Source organism: Hippoglossus stenolepis, chromosome 8 (assembly GCF_022539355.2).
Source record: "Hippoglossus stenolepis isolate QCI-W04-F060 chromosome 8, HSTE1.2, whole genome shotgun sequence".
NCBI lineage: Eukaryota > Metazoa > Chordata > Actinopteri > Pleuronectiformes > Pleuronectidae > Hippoglossus > Hippoglossus stenolepis.
Genome location: NC_061490.1, coordinates 19,310,094 through 19,328,041, shown reverse-complemented (window position 1 = coordinate 19,328,041; position 17,948 = coordinate 19,310,094). Strand labels below are relative to the sequence as shown.

Sequence of the window (17,948 nt, the reverse complement as noted above, 5' to 3'; positions counted from 1 at the left end):
CGGAGGATGAAGATTTTGCAAGTTGCACTAGATCAGATGCACGTGTCTCGATTTGATAATTGTTAGCTCAACTGTTTTCTCGGGTTAATGATATGTCGCTGCAGAATAAAGGGAAAATTCAGAGATAAGATCGAAACTGAGCTGCTCATCGGTTGATGCCACGTCACAATCCTGCATGTTGCAATCTAACCTGATCACGATTATACAATAGATGAATGTGCATGCACAAGCTTGCACATACACACACACACACACACACAAATCACACCTCCTCTCCTTGCCTTGAATCATATCCTTCTCCACCCTCAGAACAGGCTCTGATTACCTGGGTCAATTTGGGACTTTCCTCTTTCCACTGAAGTGTGGAGCGGGGCAACGGAAAGTCAAGCTTGGTGTCTAAAGTCCCCAAAACACCCTGACACTACACAAACATACTGTGCAGCTGTCTGGGCACTCAACCATCATTGTCTCCTCTGGCGTAAAGTATCATTGTGGGTGAATAACACCGTCCAACCCACTTTACAGCCACATCCTGAACATCGGACAGAGCTCGCTGCTAAATGAATGAGAGGCTGAGGTTCAATGATCCATAAGTAAACATATATAAACAGAAAAGATGATCACACTGACTTTTAACATTTTCCGGCAGTGCTGGATGATGAGGGAAGTCATCAGTGGCACAAATGAGGTCTGTCCACATGCAAACCAATGAACTGAGGCCCCCTTGTGCCAAAAGAGCAAAGGTGCAAGAAGACTCTCTTAGAAATAATCAATTTAAACTCATTATATTTAGACACAAAGTAAAAGTGCATCCACTTGTACAACTACTCCTGTTTGGCTGCTGAGTCTACATCAGAAGAAACCAGATCTAACAAGAGGTCTTTTCAAAGCATGCATGATCACTCGAAATATGTAAGTAGCTCATAAAATATGACATTGAATATTATGTTTTGATTTATTAGGCTATATTATCATTATTCTGTATAACAATGAAAATGTATTTATTCATAAATGCAACTCATTTATTTCGAGTGCAGCAGTTGACAATGCTAATCCGATGGAAGTGGAAGTGAAGTAAACAGAATGTCACTAGTTCTGCAATAACAGAAATATTAGGGTTGTAAAATGTTGACCTTTTGATGGTGCCAACGGAAATATGTAGAAATCTTTGGCTACATCCACACTATAAAATGTTAGTTTTAAAACACATGCCGCTGCTGTCACGTTCACGTTTGCTGTCCACACTAGTCCAGAGTCTGTTGTTTTAGAACAGTCACACATTGTGTTAAACAGTTTTGCTCATTTAATGTTTGATTTGGTTGTTTGACCAAAAATTACAAAAGTTGCTGGTTTCACCTTCTAAAATGTGAGATTTTGCTACTTTTCTGTGTTTTGTTTCACCATGAAAGTGTAGACACTATAATTTAGTTTTGTTAGCATGTTAGTGTTCAAACATGACATGCTAGCTAAAACCAAACAGAAAGCACAGTTGAGGCCGGGAGGATTATCATCATATTTTGGGTGTTAATCATTAACCAAGATTTGGGACAAATGTAACTTTTGTCCTGACGATGGCGCTAAAGTAAAAGTGCAGGAATCACCAAAGTGAGGCTATTTTCATGCTGAGGGGAAGTGAATGTGCATATTAAACTTCCCCGTAATCCCCCCGACACCTTTGACTGAAAACCACAAGCATCATCCTTATAGGAGCTGTGGAGGGAAAGTCCGGGGATCATCAGAGTAATTACTGTGAACCATTAATACATGCATCTAATTCCATGCAATAATACTACTTCAGTATGGACAAGTTGACAGGTTGACATTAAACAGTCTTAATGCCGCCGGCTGAAAATAACATGCAACATTTCATGTCAGCTTCAGATGAAAAGCCATCTCAGTCCATTTATTTACCCAGCATACACTGCTCCCTGCTGGCAGTTGGCTGACTATGAGGAGTCTTTTTATAGAAGCTCTTTCAGTTGATGACCTTTGACCTTTTCCTTTTATTTTCCTGTCTGTTAAAACGTAGTCTACCTGTCTGTTACTCAGGCCTCACAGCTTTTTACTTTCATTCTCAGTGGATGTTTAGTTTATAGTCCACACCTCTCTCTCCCTCCTCCTCCTCCTCCTCCTCTCTCTCTCTCTCTCTTTGGTTGCTTGTCTGAGAAGTAGAGCAAAGCAGCAAACCTGTTTATCTGCCTGAAACCAGGAAACCAATCAAACGTTGCAGGGGGGAGAGGAGAGAGAGACGGAGAAGAAACAGCAGCGTTTGAGGCCATGACAGAGAACGTGTTTCCACTGCTTTGTGAGTAGATGAACCTGAGAATGTGGGGCTGCTGTGACACATGCATGAATGTCACTGGGGAGGTTAGTGCTGTGTTATTAGGGGCAAGAGAGGCTGATTGTGTAGAGTTAGGAGGGTGGAGCGAGTGAGGAGAAAAAGGAGTGGGATGATAAAAGTTGAAACTGTTTCTTTGTTGTCATCCATTCCTTTGTTGTTAGTTCACTCTTTCTCATAGTTGTACTGTGACAGAGCTTGAGGAGGGTGAAGGGACAAAGAGTGGACGTTCTCCTCTTTGAATGCTGCATCTGCACACGTCCATCGCTGCCTAATGTAATGTTGTTGGGTTATCATGATATGGATGAAGGACGGCTGCTGTTTGAGGATGCTAAGATGTGAGCTTCTCAGATGAAGCAGACAACTGACAGAAATCATTGTAAGGACCTCAAACATTCAGACACTGAGAGCTTCCACTCCTCTTAGCACAGTAGTCGGCTCATGCACAAGGACAGACTGGCATTTAAAGTAGTTTATGGTTCACATCGCTCACACACAACAGCGACATGATGGCAGCAGCAGGTTCAAGCTCCCAGCTCCCAACAAGCGAGGACCGACAGCTGGTGGACAAGGCCCTCAAGAGACTGGAGAAGCTCCACGAGCTGTGCACGAACCCCCGCCTGGGCCTGAGGAACAGTCCGCCGTACCTGCCCGAGCTGGTATTTGAGACGACAGCGCTGCTCACGCAGGTTTGGGAGCCCTACAGAGGCTCCAAGGCCGCAGGCGGACAGACGCCCCGGGGAGACGAGGCCAGCTACCTGAGGGTCCATGTCAGAAACCTGCTGGATAAGACAGACAGGGCCGTGCTGCTGTTCAAAGAAGGACGGGAAAAGATATTTGAGGAGACATCGAGTCAAAGGTGAGAGCACTCCTGGCTGATGGCTACACATTCAGACACATACAAGGAAACCAAATATTAGAGACAAATGTTGGTTTTGAAATATTTGGTTCCTTATTTCCTTTCTGGAAATGCTTCTTTCCAAAATGCAATCGGCCGATATCTAACATGAGAAAATGTTGATGCAAATCCTTTGCTTCATTCATTCATTAATTCATTCATAATCTAGTGCGCTCTCGTTTTTTTAATTGTTTAGTTGAAACAATGAATTGATTGGCTGATTTTTTATTCTTAATAATGATACAAAAATATTTTACAGACCAATTTAACCAAAAATACTAAATTTTGGTTAAATTGGTGTTAAATTTTGGTATTTTTTGGGCAAATGAATATTAAAATTTAAACAATCTGTTGAAGACTGAATAATTGTGTGTCATACAAACTCCAAAGAACCTTTCCTCTAACATTATTCTTAATATAGTTCGTTTTTTGCCGCATTTTTAAGATATGATCTCGGATATTTCTGCGCGCAAGTTTGTCGAGTTTGAAAGGAATTTTATCTTTGATGCTCACAGCAAGTATAATAATAATAAATAATAATTAATAAAAAATCAATAATGTCATACAGTAACTGTGTCTCTGTCACTCTGGATTTTCGACACATCACACAGATCTGATGGAAACTGTTCAAATAGGCTTTTGAAAGTTTTCTAAATTTAGTTTTTAATCCTTTGCATATCATAGTTGAAATTTCTCTCTGCATACAAACTTTCTAAAAGACGAATAAAGTAATTGTCAGTTCTAACGGAGACGCACAGCCCGTCAATCTTTACGTAGAATGGTGGGAACAGGGCCTTTCAACTAATGCTCTTTAAGAGCATTAGAACCAAAAGTAGTCTTCAAATCTACAAGATAAAAAGTCACGTCTGAAAACTTGGCCGTTATTTTAGAGTTTTTTACTCCCCCAGAGAATAAACAATAATTATGACCACATTCTGTAGCTAAAGTGGATGTTTTGGAGAAGCTGTATCGAGTCACTTTTTAGTTTTAGTGTTTGGGCCGTGATCCTGTTGGGACTAATAATGAAGATGGAACTAGAGCCAAACCCACGTGTTTGTGATGCTAATGTGGGGAAAGTAGAAACAACAGCAGCAGTATTTCATCTGAATGGGAGCAGCTCAGGAGAGAGTGTCTTGTATATGTCTATCAATCTATCCATCCATCCATCCAACCATCTATATATCGCTTCTGTCACATATTTCCATCCAGCTGAAACTATCAGAAAAGCCATATTAAACGATTCATTTATCATCTTGAAGATTCCTCTGCACACGTAAGAGAACAGATGGCCCCCTCACCGCAGCCATGTCTGCATGGGCAGTCATGTGGCAAATTCACAATGCTTTATGTAAAATGGGGTTTAGACGTACGGGAAAAATGTGTAAATATTCTCTTTTTTTTTTTTTTAAATGTCCTATTGTAAATGTCTTCTTTTTGAGGCTCGGCTGCTGAGGCTCAGCCTGTTGTATAAAACGCTGACTGTTGGATAGTGGAAAACAATAATCGCCCCTTAATAAGTGGAATTTGTGCTCGGCTGTGATGTGAGGCTAAAAACAGAAGTGAGATCCGACTGATGGCGGAGGCGTCACATCTGACAGTGGAAGGTTTAGCAGCTGGAAGAGTTTTGAAACACACATATTTGTCAACACATCACTTCTTTGTGGAGGAAGTCTCAACACAAATAGAAGCAAAAAGAAGCAAAACCACACGGTAGAAATATTGTAATAATTCAAAGAAGTATGAGAAAATGAGAAAATGTCTCACCTGAGTGACATATTAATAAATACAGAACACATGTAATTCTGTATATACTCACTTTAATTTATGACAGAATATCATAATCTCATGTTTTTTAAGGAAAATGAGCTACTGTAGTTGGAGAAAAAAGGTGTAGAAAGTATAATATTTCCCCTCTGAAATGTGAGTAGAAGCATTAAGTTGCATGAAATATCCTTGAGCTAAGTACAACACTTGACTGAATATATTTTATCTCATCACAGCATTTCACAGAAAACAAGCTCAGCTCTGCAGCCTAAACGTTTTGTCACTGACAAATATTTGATGAGTGAATATCTTAAACCTCTCTATTGCAATTCCACTTTTTTATTAAATGCACAGTGAGATCTCGGACGCAGGTGTGATTTGAATGTTGGAACAGAAACATGGTGTTGCATGTGCAGATCACTCATGACTCTTGATACCTTAAAATAAAATGAAGGGTGTAAAAGAGCACAGAAACAGAGCTGAGGCTAATAGACACTGGTCTGAGCTGACACACTGGCCAATGGAACATTTTGTGGTGACGAGCATGCAGCACAGAGCATCCTGTTTGAGAGTGTGTGGAAAGTATTGTCACTGCTTTCTCAACTGAAAGGATATAATATTGAATCTTCCAAGTATTCCGTCTCCTCTAAAACACACATACTTATTTAAAGTTGTCACAGTAATAGAATGCAAATTGTATTTTATTATAATTATAATATTTTTTTTGCTTTTATTATGCAAATAATGTGAATGTTGGGATAAATACACCACAAAGACATAGTGCTTCAAAGTATGATCATATTTCACTACACGTTACTTATCCTTTGAATTTAAAAACAAATGTAGAATATATGTAAGATGACGTGAATGTTTTTTTACGTTGACTTTCCATCATAGGGGAAGTGTGTGGGATGTGGGTCATTTCTTCCATTTCCATGCCCACTGTCTATTTCTATTTGGCAGCACAACTGAAAGTCTGCTGTGTTTCATTCCCAGGAGAGACTTGACCAAACTGTCCCTGCTGTTCAGTCACATGCTGTGTGAGATGAGGGCCATGTTTCCAGATGGATCTTTTCAGGGTGACACCTACTGGGTGACCAAGCCAGAGGCCGAGAAGTTTTGGTGGCACTCGTTTGGCAACAAGTGAGTTTGTGGAATTTCCTACACCACGTGAAATTTTGTTTTTGCATTTTCTGTGTGCATACATCCACTCCATGTATTCTGGCAGGTGTGTGGTTCCGTGGACAATCTTTAAAGAGCAGCTGCGGAGTGTGCATACGTTTGAGGAAGGGATGGAGTCCATGGCGCTCAAATCAACCATTGATCTCACCTGTAATGACCACATCTCTGTGTTTGAGTTTGACATCTTCACCAGACTCTTTCAGGTGAGCTCAACAATTCCTATATAGAAAAGGTATAAATTGATTTTTAAATACAAGAAATGTGATACAATAAACACGAATCTACCAGCAGCAGCAGGTTTGCATAGCTCAGCCTAAATACTAGAAACAACAGGAAACCACCAGCCATTACAAAATCAATATACCAGCACCCTGAAAGCTCAGGTTACTCATCATTTGTATGATCCAAAAACTAGTTTGTCATTTCCTCCTTTATGGGGGTTAAATGTCAGACTATTTGTTGGATGCTAACGAGGCAGAACAGTCTCCACTTCCTCCAAATATCCAGAAATGAAACTGCCGTCTTGCACTAAAAAGTCATTTGAAGTCTACGGTAGTGACGCCCTGTCAATAGGCCCACGGAACCAATCGTGAGCCAGTCTGAGCTGTCAATCATGACGTTTGACCCAGTTTATTTTGGCATCAAATACCAACAGGATTTGCTGTTGAACATAAATCTGTATGAACCACCTAAAATAACAAAAACAGTATTTGAGAAATATTTATTTAATGTTTACTCAATGTCCTATATGCCTATATGCTACCATGGGCCTCAGGTTGCTACCAGTATAACAAGCATGGACATGTTTAATTCATTCAACCTGTATTTTAACTTGTGAATACATTGAGGTCAAGACTAATCAGCAATATAGCAGAAAATAAAACATTCCAAGTCACCAAGAAAAGCAGCTGGAGATGAAAATAAAGGAGAGATAAGATCTATCTTCATACTTAACTAAGCTAACTGTCTGTAGCTTCGCTAAGAGTAGTTTTGTTTATCCTTGCACCTCGGAAGAAAAACAAATGAGCATATTTCCCAAACTATTCTCTCATCCTGATTATTTTCTCCCTTACAGCCCTGGTATTCACTTTTAAGGAACTGGAACCAATTAGCAGTGACTCATCCAGGCTACATGGCTTTCCTCACCTACGACCAGGTTATAGCTCGTCTGGAGCACTACCTGCACAGGCCTGGAAGGTACGGACGTGTTGATCTACATCACTATTAACACTGTCGAGGTTTGATGGGTACTTGAGTTACATCACATCTGGAAACTTATCCCAGTCGTGAAAAATTGGGTCCTTGAAGTAAAAGAACCACTCCAGCAGCGTTAAGTGCTTGTTTGACGTTTAAAAATTCAAAAGGTGGATCATTCATTTATTACTTTTTCATCTATTTCAAAGGTTTAAACAGATAGATTTTTCACAGCACATAAAAAAACTAATGAATACACAATAGAAGTAAATACTGAGAGTATTTGTAAAGTGACATTCTAGCAACTTATCTGTGAACTGGAGTTTCTTAATGTTTATGTCATGCGAATAACAAGGATCTTTCTCTCTCAGCTATATCTTCAGACTAAGCTGCACAAGAATGGGCCAGTGGGCTATTGGTCATGTGACCACTGATGGCAGCATCGTCCAGTCCATCCCCGAGAACACACCTCTCTACATGGCTCTCATCGAAGGCTTCAGTGAGGGCTGGTCAGAAACACGCGCACAATGATCTCTGAATTATTCTCCTTTTGTTTGTGTGTTTTCTCTCAGTGTGTGTGTGTGTGTGTGTGTGTGCGCCTGCAGCTACCTGTACCCTGATGGCCGTGATGTGAACCCCGACCTGACCGCCTTGTGTGAACCTTACCAGAGGAGCAATGTCAGAGTCACAGAAGTAAGCGGATGCACTTTGAACATCTTTATCAGCGTCACAGTGGAGTGCCAACAGCATCTTGGAGCTGCACCAAGACAAAACAAAGATCATATCCTGAGATAACGTTTCCTCTCATCGTTTTCTGCCTCTTCTTTGACTAACCACCCAACAGGAGCAGTACGAGCTTTACTGTGACATCGGCAGCACCTTCCAGTTGTGTAAGATCTGTGCAGAGAAGGATAAGGACACTCGTATTCAGCCCTGTGGGCATCTCCTGTGCCAACGCTGCCTCACAGGCTGGCAGGTATGAAACCCACCACCACTATAACACAAGCTGTTGTTCAGCTACTGTTACTGCACCGTTTTGAGTTTAGTGGAGTGAAAGAGTCTGGGATGAAGAAATACTATAATGTTTGTATGTGAAAACCCTGTGGGCTGATGAAGCTGGTTATTTACAAAATAAGCTCCGTGTTTAACGAAGCGTGTGAGTGATTCCAAATAAATTCAAAATAATCTTAAAAAATCAAAGCTGCTTTTACAAGTTTTAAATGTGACTTAGTTAAAATAGTGAGACACATTTACATTTCTTTACACAAAGACTAGTCCCTGAATGGCCTTAATTCATGTATGTAAGATTATTCACGTTAATTATTTATTCATTTTATACGTTTCTGTCCTTGTACATTGTGTTAAAATGTAGAATTGCTGAAAGCGCCCTTTTGTCTGAGTAGAATGTTCAGTTTAAAAAAAAAAAGGTGCCTCAAAAAATAGCCTCAAATTTTAAAACGAATTCATTAGTCATCGGTAGAAAAAACACATTACAAGAAATATCCAATACATGAAACTGGTCCCACCCAACTTCCTGCTTCTTCTTTTGACTTTAAAGACATGCACTCAGAAAGCTGCCGGCACATTACAGCTACGTGCTCGACCACCATTTCCTTCAGTCGACCATCCAGTGGCCTCTGATTTATTCAGGAGGTTTTCATGTCTGCAAAGGTGCAGAGCACTGTGTCCTGGCATTTGGCTGAGGACTTCCTGTGTGAGCTGCAGGCTCACATCCTCTTTTAACCGTGTCAGGCACATTCACCCTGATCAAAAGTGAATCAGTATATGTGAGAGCACTAAAATGCTTTGTTGACATTCGTCCACAATGGAAAAGCCAAGAAAAGTTCACATACATAAAATTCAATGACCTGCCTTAGTGTAACCTCTGTTATAGGATTTAACAGACCCTTCACTAAATTGCTGGCAGACCAACATTTTGTCATATAAACTCAACAGGGTCACCATTTACACACTATGTCCAGAGCACAAGACTTTGCTTGGCTCACCATGAGGCCACGTGCACAGGAGTGATCATGAAAGAGACTGACCTGTTCTCCGTGAACCTTTTAGTGGCTGAGGTGCCCTCACCCTGCCTGAGCAAATTGCACCTGGGTCCTAATGTCCCCCCCCAATGAAAGGAGAGATAGCAGAGACTTTGATTTTAAAGTAATGTAAATTTAAAGCTGAGGAACAGAAGTTTTATTACAGGATTTTTAAAGCAGTGTGGTAAACACAGTTAAAAAAAAACATCCAATGATGTGAGCAACAAAAACACAAAGAAAGTTACAGAGCAATTGTTCAATTCACTTTTATCTGGTTTAGATTTGCACAAAACCACAATCGACTCTGTCTGTCGAACGGGATATTTTCCACCTTATTCATCTTTCAGAAAACTAGCCACTCTTTTTTTTTTGAAGACAAGTCTGTATATTCCACTACACACAGTTCAAAAGGCTTGAAGCAACACACAACCACGGGTCTAAAGTGTTTCCATGACCCTGTCTGTCTCCTGTCATTCATAACTATCCAGCAGAAGTCAGCGGGCAACACGTGTCCATACTGTCGCTGCCACATCAGAGGGACCGAGTCCATTCTCATCGAGCCCTACCTGGCAGGCAGTGGTCATGGCCAGGAGGAGGAGGAGGAGGAGGAAGAGGAGGAGGAGGACCATGAGGATATTGAAGTTGTGGTAAAAGAAATGGCTGCCTTGAGGAAGGTGTGTGAATATGTTTCTGTTTGTTTTGATCAGTTTAGCTCAATTGTATCTTCATCCAACCTCCTAGTTTCCTTCTGTCTCTTCTAAGTCATGTCCTACAATGAAGAAGAAACCAAACTTAGAGCAGTTACACTCACTGGCTGCCTGCTTCACTTTGTCTCCCTCATACCAACAGCGCTCAAGTTTGGATTACCAGGTGCCCATCTCCCGCCTCTGTGCTCCACCTCTGCCCCCTAAAAACAGCAAGACCCCACGCTCCTCCCGTCCCACCCACCAGCCCCAGACACCAGAAGCCAACGTGCTGACCAAACACTCGCACTCCGGTCCAGTAAGTTCCACATGTTGCTGCGTCACGTCTTGGCAGTTTGATGATGGTGATAATTTTTCAAGCGTCTCAGAAATGTTCAATCATGCACAGACTTGGCGAACTGTGACGTAAGTGTGTGTAGTGGTAGCTGGTGCCTGACATGTTTCCTCTCCCGAGCAGCCTCACGGTGTCACTGAAGCGCGGAGGAGACGCAAACAACAAGCCAACGTCAACAGGTGACACGCTGATCCTCTTTTCTACATGTGCACGAGGAGGAGTTTAAACTTTGACATGATGCTGAGACTTTACAGATGATGATCTTGACATTTTAGTTTTATTTATAGTCAACATGTGGAAGTTTATATTGTCTATGAGGTGAAGTTGCAGTTGAGTGCTTGTTAAGGCTAATGGGTGCGTTTTATATTGTTTGTGTTTTAAAGCATTGTATTTTAATTTATTGATTTGTTTACATATTTAGAAAATTATAAAAGTTAGTTGTTTTAAAAAAAGTAACCTGGCATCAAATTGTGGACTGTGCCACTAAGTTTCCTATTATTCTTACAAAGAACTTCCATTTATCTTAGAAATTCTGAAATATCAGTGCTATAGCTGATGGTCTGATCAGTTATTAAATAAAAACACAAGAGGAAATGAAATGTGAAATGAAATAAAATGTGTTGTGTGCTTTCCACTAAGGACTCAGAGGGAGGAGCCAAACAGCAGTGGGGACGATGACTCTGGTGGCCTGAGGTTGCCGATGCCACACTCACTCTCCCACAGGTGATTGACAGCAGTCTCCATGGAGACTGGCTGCAGTAAACCAGTATTTTCCACCTGAGCCTGTTTTGACTTTACGCATCAGTAAACTCAATCAAGCTGATTCCGTTGCTCGTAATTCACCATGTTGGCTTATGTTGCTTTTCAGCGTTGAGCAACTTACAGAAGGGAAGACGTCTTCTTCAAACCAGCGAGGTGTCAACAGTAAGTTATTAGCTTCATGTGCAGTGGTCTACCCATCATACACTTACACTGGAATTATGCTTTTCCAATGTATCTTGCTGACTAGGATCCTAATATCCTTACTAGTATCCAATAACGGCTCATTATTGCAGTGCAGTGTGACGGGTACTGATATTGTTTGTGACACCTCTAAAGTTACTACATTGACAACTTATAATGAAATGCAATATGAGAGTAGTTGTAATTGCTTTTTAAAAAATGTTTTATCTCACTTCAAATTGAAATGTGAGGATTTTACAGCAGAGCCAGAGAGTCTTAAAATTCTGAAATACAACTATATAAATATTTCCTCAGTCTTTGACACCTTGTGTGATTTGGAAAAACATCTGTTTGTGTTTGTGTGTAGGTGACGCCGCATGGCTCGGACCCTCCCACCCAGTCAAAGAGAGAAGAAGACGTAAAGGGAGAGAGGAAAGGAGAATCAGTCCCAGAAAAGATACATTTGGTCTGGGTGAGGTGACGAGAACAATGTCATCCTGACAAACACTCTGTAAATGAAGAAATGAACGAATCCTCCTTCAGCCTCAGTTGGAATAGTTTTTTGTGTCATGTTTAACTGTAAATGAGAGTGTGTGTGTGTGTGTGTGTGTGTGTGTGTGTGTGTGTGTGTGTGTGTGTGTGTGTGTGTGCGTGTGCGTGTGCGTGTGTGTGTGTGTGTGTGTGTGTGTGTGTGTGTGTGTGTGTGTGTGTGTGTGTGTGTGTGTGTGTGTGCGTGTGTTTGTGTGTGTACCACTGACAGAAACCTTGTCCAGTGAGGCCTCCTGCTGTTTAATAATCTCACTGCCATTATCTCCACAGTAGGTTCGGCACCGATTCATAAATATAGTCACACAATCCTCTCGTTTTCATAATTAAAGTATTTTCAGAGCCACAATCCAATAATAAAAACTAATGAAAGGCTTGATATTTGAAAATGTAATTATCTGAACAAAAAAAAGGGAGCAATCAAGAGTCAACATGTGAAACATTAGAAATATGCTACCTCATCTTTTAAACTTTAAAACTATGGTGTTCTTATTATTTATGTAAGTAACTAAAGGTCGAAATCAATCTAAAAAATGTTTATGGTACTAAAACCAAACAAATAAACCTGTAACTGACACATACTTGAGCTTCTATGTGGTTTCATTTTTTTCCCCTTTTTACTTTGAAATGAAAATATGAACAGAAATGACGGTGAACACATACCAAATGGTTTTATTGTGTTTTTTTATGTTTCGGCACATGTGTGCTGAGTCTGGATTTGTGAGGGGGAAACGTCAGAGGAGACAAGTCACGAGAGAAAGAGAAGGAAAAGAAAAGAAAATGGAAGAAGCGAGGACAGAAAACGTTCTTTCTTCAGGGGTTGGCCGCCAGCGTGTTTTCAATCCAGGAGTGGAACTCGCACAACTTGACGTAGACGCCGGGGTAGTTAGGATTGGCACATCCCCGACCCCATGACACCAGGCCGTAGACTTCTCCAAGACACACCAGAGGGCTGCCGGAGTCACCCTGACAAACGGTGGAGATACACAATGATGAATTCTCCTGCACATACAGAGATTTGAGTCCAGAACAACTTTGGTGAAACTCACGTTGCACACATCTCTGCCTCCATCCATGTACCCGGCGCACACCATCCTGGGTGAGATCATTCCAGGATAGGACTTGTCACATTGCACGTCATCAATTATGGGCACGTTCAAACACTGCAGCAGGGTGGGCATGTAAGGCGCTACATTTGACAAGATACGCATTAGTCAACAAATCACACACAAAAACCAGTTCACTACTTGAGTAAATGTTCTTAATTACTTTCCACTACAGCGAATTTGAGCCGTTGACGGAATCAATCTCTTAAAAGCAACACAGACGACATTATTTGTCAGTCAGATTGTATTTTAGGATTAAAATCACAATTAGAAACGAACCGTCTCCATCCAAGGCAGTGTTCCCCCAGCCAGACACAGAGCAGGGGGTCCCCCCCACTGGACAGCTTGTGGGCAGTGGGATGGGTGCGACTGCCTCGGTCACCTCCACAGGATGGTAGAGCTTGATCAGCATGATGTCATAATCCAGAGTCTGGTAGTCATAACTGCACATGGAGAGAAATGCATAAAAGGATCATTAAGTCATGCAGAATGCAAAAGAAAAGGCCGGGTGGTTAAGTTCTTCACTCACTTAGGATGCCAGATGATGGTGTCAGTCTTCATGAGCTGCTCCGTGCCCTCAAACACTCTCAGGTTATGTTCTCCCAGCATGACCTGCATGGCGTAGGGACTGAAACAAGAGGTCAAATATGTGGGAGCCCGAAAACGCTTCTGTGCATAATGTATCTTCTAATTCTACATCAATTTAATTTCCTCTTTTGCTAATACTATTCTGCACGTGTGCTCCTGAACTGATAAATCATTCATTTTCCACCTACGAATGTTTTTGGTTGTACCTCAGAGGGAAAAAAGCAGAAAGAAAAACCAAGCAAAACGAGCCGTGAATTTGAAAAAAAGAACGTATATGTCATGATATGTGATAGGATTCTCCAGCCGTGAATGCTTACTTGTACCAACAGTGGGCAACAGACAGCACCCACTGCTTGTTGATGAGCACCCCACCGCAGAAGTGGTAGCCATAGTTGAGGGAGGCCATGAAAGGACGGGAGTGAGCAGCACACTCGTGTCCGCCAACGATGCGTCCATCCTCACGGGGAACTGCCACTGTAACACACACACACACACACAGACAGACACACACAGACACACACAGACACACACACAATGGATGAAACCAAGAGCGACATGACAAAGATTCATGTTTCAAAGTCATTATCCACAACTTACCATCATATTTTTAAAATATTTGACATGAGTATAGAAATATGCAGCTGTGCATGTGTGTGCGTGTGTGTTTATTTGCGTGCATGCGTCTTGGTGAATGTGTGTATTTGTGTTACCAGCAGCCCCGACCATCAGCAGCAGCGCCAGCAGTCTCATGGTGTCTGGTGAATGATCAGAAGACACTCGGACACACCTCGGCTCACATTTATATCCCATCAGCCCCAACGCACTCAACCTTACCCACTCCACCGCCCCCTCCCTCTTTCCGTCGACCACATCTGTGTCCTGACACTCTCCTGTTCTTATCGCCTGGCACCGGGCATCTCACCAGATCTGCTCTCTTATCAAGCTCCTGTATGTTCTTGTTTGCCCAATTCCACCTCCTGGCAGCTCACCCCCTGCGGTTGTGTCACCTGTGCCCCTCATTTACGAATGTGGCAGAAGGTCTCTCCGATATCACGATACCCGTTTACCGTTCTCTCTTGGTTGCTTGATATAGAACAAGATTCGTAAGCGTGCTGTTAGTTGGCTCAGCTTTTGGCTGCCCTTGAACATGGGCAGGTGATAAGGGAGGTGAGAAAGAGCTCATCTGGTGTCTCAGAGGCAGGAAAATAACAAGCTGTTTTTTGCTTTTCTCCCGTCACATAGAAGTTACACGACTTTAGAGCTCCTAATACATGCAGTATAATTCGTTCTGCTGTACACACTGAATCACTGGTTGCAACAGTTAACAAAAAAATTAAAAAATTGGCCTTAAGTCTGTCAGAAATAAATACAAGATATTGATTTAAATATGGGATGCTGAAGAAAAAACGTCGTTAGATAATTTAAATAAGAGGAATAATACAGAGTGCCTGGTGACATCCCTGACCTGCATTTACATTTACTGCATGGGTCATTATCTCTGATCATTAAAGATCCTCTATGTATTTTTAATTCATGGGGCACGTGTACAATTACCTCTTCAAAGCATATTATATGATTCCAGTGATTTTCTTACAATTAGGAGCCTCTCTTGTTCCATTGTATATACAGAGTCACATTTATTAAGGGACAAATGGCAAAATCTCAAGGCCAAAAACATTTGAGATGTTGCTCATACATCAGCAGGATTAACTTGGCACATAAAAAGACGAGGTTATTTCACGGGGCAGGAGAGAAAAGAGATTTGAAGGTGGGTGGGAGGAATTGGGTGGAGGAATAAAGGTGAGGGGAGTTTAAAGGAGGGGGGGGGCATGGAAAGTCACAGATGGGTTAAAGTATAAATGCAGTGAGAAACAGATGATTCACGTCCAGTCTGGTTCGTAGGAAGGCTCGAGGCAGCCACAAGATGATTGGTCTGATTGTTCTCACGCTCCTGGGAGCTGCAGGTAAAGCTCAGCTGAAGGTTTTAGAATAAAAAATGAATTTGAAATCTGTCAAACATGAAGTGTTTTACATTTTCTTTACACCACAGCTGCAGCCCCTATGGACGACAAGATCGTAGGCGGCTACGAGTGCACCCAACACTCCCAACCCTGGCAGGTGTCTCTCAATATCGGCTACCATTACTGTGGCGGCTCCCTCATCAACGACCGCTGGATCGCCTCCGCTGCGCACTGCTGGCAAAAGTTTGTGTCCCACTCATGTGTTCATGCTGTTCTCACGACAATTTCAAGTTCTCAACATTTGCTGTCTATTTCAGCCCCTACTCCCAGATTGCAGTCTTGGGGGACCACCACATCTGGATGAACGAGGGCACGGAACAGTACATGTCGGTGGACGCCATCTATTGGCACGAGAACTACGACTACACCACCCTGGACTATGACATCATGCTGATGAGGTTGGCTCAGCCCGTCACCGTGAATGAATACGTCAGGCCCGTCGCCCTGCCCAAAGCCTGCCCGCCGCCGGGACATGGCACGGTGTCCGGATGGGGCAACATCTACACTGATCAAGGTGAGCTGAAAACAGTTTGCTCATGATAATAATATTTATTCATCTGTGATTCTTACACACGGAACAGAAATGTAACAAATTATTACACACAGGGCTTCAATTAAAAATAATTATAGAAAAAGCTGTTTCTGCACTAAACACATCTCTAGAACCATTTTTTAAAAAACTATACAATACCTATTGAAAAGTTGTCCACTACCAGTTGTCAGTCAGTGCACGTCCATGTGTTTTGGGGGGCGTAGCTTTGACAAGAGTGGGAGGGGGTGGGATGTATCGGTTGCACTGTGGCCTGCTCTTGCTCTTCCAGGATTACCAACCCTAGCTTTAAGGGTAAAATGGCAAATGGTAAGAATTACTGATTAAACTATTCTCCAACATTTGTCTTTCTTTTTCTGCTCTTACCTGCAGTGTTCAACCCATTCAACCTCCAGTGTGTGAACGTCCCCATTATGTCCCACATGGACTGTGAAGGCTCCTACCCCGGCAAGATCACCGACCACATGGTGTGCGCTGGATACCTGGAGGGAGGCAAAGATGCTTGTCAGGTATTTTTCACGCAATTACACAGCACATTAAATGAGGCTGTGGATGTGTAGAGTAAAAAACAATTGAGCATGCTGATGTGATGATGGGAGAAATAACCTCCATTTCCTCCCTCCCCCCTGCTCAGGGGGACTCCGGTGGTCCTCTGGTGTGTAATGGCGAGCTGCATGGTATCGTCTCTTGGGGCCAAGGCTGCGCTCAGCCCAACTTCCCGGCGTTTACACCAAAGCTGCTCTCTGTTGCCCTGGATCAACAACATTCTCACCACATACAGCTAGACTGTGATCTGCCATCAAGGAACGGCATGGGAGAGGGGAACCAGAGAGAGAGAGAGAGTGAAGGAGACAGGAGGTGGTGGTGGGTGGTGTCAGAGGGAGAGCAGCTGAGAGAAGAAACAGAGAGAGAGAGATATGTGTTCCGTCAGGCACAGTCAATAAAATCTTCCATTTTATGATGCATCACTGTGTTTATTTCTGTTGACAATAATGTTACTACTTTTAATACACATGCTCCCAGGCAACTATATTACTGTTTAAGACATTTCTGACTTCTCCATTTCAAATCAGTGGTAAGACTGTAAAAATAAATACACACCACAGTCAGATAATAAGAGCATATGTCCATCTGTCCATCCATTATCTAGAACACATGGAGCTGGAGCCAATCCCAGCTGACATTGGTCGAGATGTATGTCAGACAAACACCTACAGTCAATTTAGAGTCGGTTCTTGGACTCAGAGAGGGATGGTGTGCTATGGGAATCATTCTGTATTGTTCCTAAAACGTTGGTGCTCAAAAGAAGGAGAGTAAAAGAACAGTATTATGTGAAGAAATGATGCAGTACAAGCTCAAAGTCTGTCACATGTTTGACCGAGCGCCTGACAGTGTCATTCAGACCAAAACACAAACACACGGGCTGTCACATGGTGCCGTCACACTGTCACACATACTGTGCGGCTCAAACACACTGCAATAACCTTTACTTCTCAACAAGGAAACAAATGTCATGCTCGCCCCGACTGCTTTGTTTTCTTGTCCGGCTGAAGCTGTTGGTTGAAAATCAGCCATCGGTTACACTCAAATCACTGCACATATCTTTCCTGACACTTTCAGAGACCTTTTTTGACTTTACGCATCAGTAAACTCAATCAAGCTGATTCCGTTGCTCGTAATTCACCATGTTGGCTTATGTTGCTTTTCAGCGTTGAGCAACTTACAGAAGGGAAGACGTC

The 17,948-nt window shown here is 42.2% G+C and overlaps 2 protein-coding genes across 2 annotated transcripts; one reads left to right on the top strand and one right to left on the bottom strand.

The window, feature by feature from the left end:
* Positions 1–2,153: 2,153 nt before the first annotated feature.
* Positions 2,154–16,769, top strand: cblc (Cbl proto-oncogene C, E3 ubiquitin protein ligase). Its single transcript, XM_047340858.1, has 17 exons — positions 2,154–2,305; positions 2,503–3,197; positions 5,997–6,143; positions 6,229–6,385; positions 7,258–7,379; positions 7,748–7,885; positions 7,982–8,069; positions 8,221–8,352; positions 9,907–10,092; positions 10,268–10,420; positions 10,580–10,635; positions 11,096–11,179; positions 11,325–11,380; positions 11,766–11,870; positions 15,689–15,842; positions 15,917–16,173; positions 16,582–16,769. The coding sequence occupies exons 2-17, from the start codon at positions 2,845–2,847 to the stop codon at positions 16,767–16,769; spliced, it is 2,376 nt and encodes a 791-aa protein (XP_047196814.1). The 5' UTR covers positions 2,154–2,305; positions 2,503–2,844.
* Positions 12,591–14,448, bottom strand: LOC118113929 (trypsin). The gene is made up of 6 exons (XM_035164059.2): positions 14,349–14,448; positions 13,956–14,112; positions 13,580–13,678; positions 13,330–13,493; positions 12,994–13,133; positions 12,591–12,910 (listed from the first exon to the last, which is right to left on the bottom strand). Exons 1-6 carry the CDS (start codon positions 14,446–14,448, stop codon positions 12,758–12,760), a joined length of 813 nt encoding a protein of 270 aa, XP_035019950.2. The 3' UTR covers positions 12,591–12,757.
* Positions 16,770–17,948: the final 1,179 nt, after the last annotated feature.

Coding starts and splice junctions, on each gene's coding strand:
- cblc (XM_047340858.1), top strand. CDS start 2,845: ATGATGGCAGCAGCAGGTTCAAGCTCCCAGCTCCCAACAAGCGAGGAC. Junction 7,380..7,747: donor TACCTGCACAGGCCTGGAAG/GTACGGACGTGT, acceptor TTTCTCTCTCAG/CTATATCTTCAGACTAAGCT. Junction 11,381..11,765: donor AAACCAGCGAGGTGTCAACA/GTAAGTTATTAG, acceptor GTTTGTGTGTAG/GTGACGCCGCATGGCTCGGA.
- LOC118113929 (XM_035164059.2), bottom strand. CDS start 14,448: ATGGGATATAAATGTGAGCCGAGGTGTGTCCGAGTGTCTTCTGATCAT. Junction 14,113..14,348: donor GCTGATGGTCGGGGCTGCTG/GTAACACAAATA, acceptor TGTGTGTTACAG/TGGCAGTTCCCCGTGAGGAT. Junction 13,679..13,955: donor GTTGCCCACTGTTGGTACAA/GTAAGCATTCAC, acceptor CTCTTGTTTCAG/TCCCTACGCCATGCAGGTCA.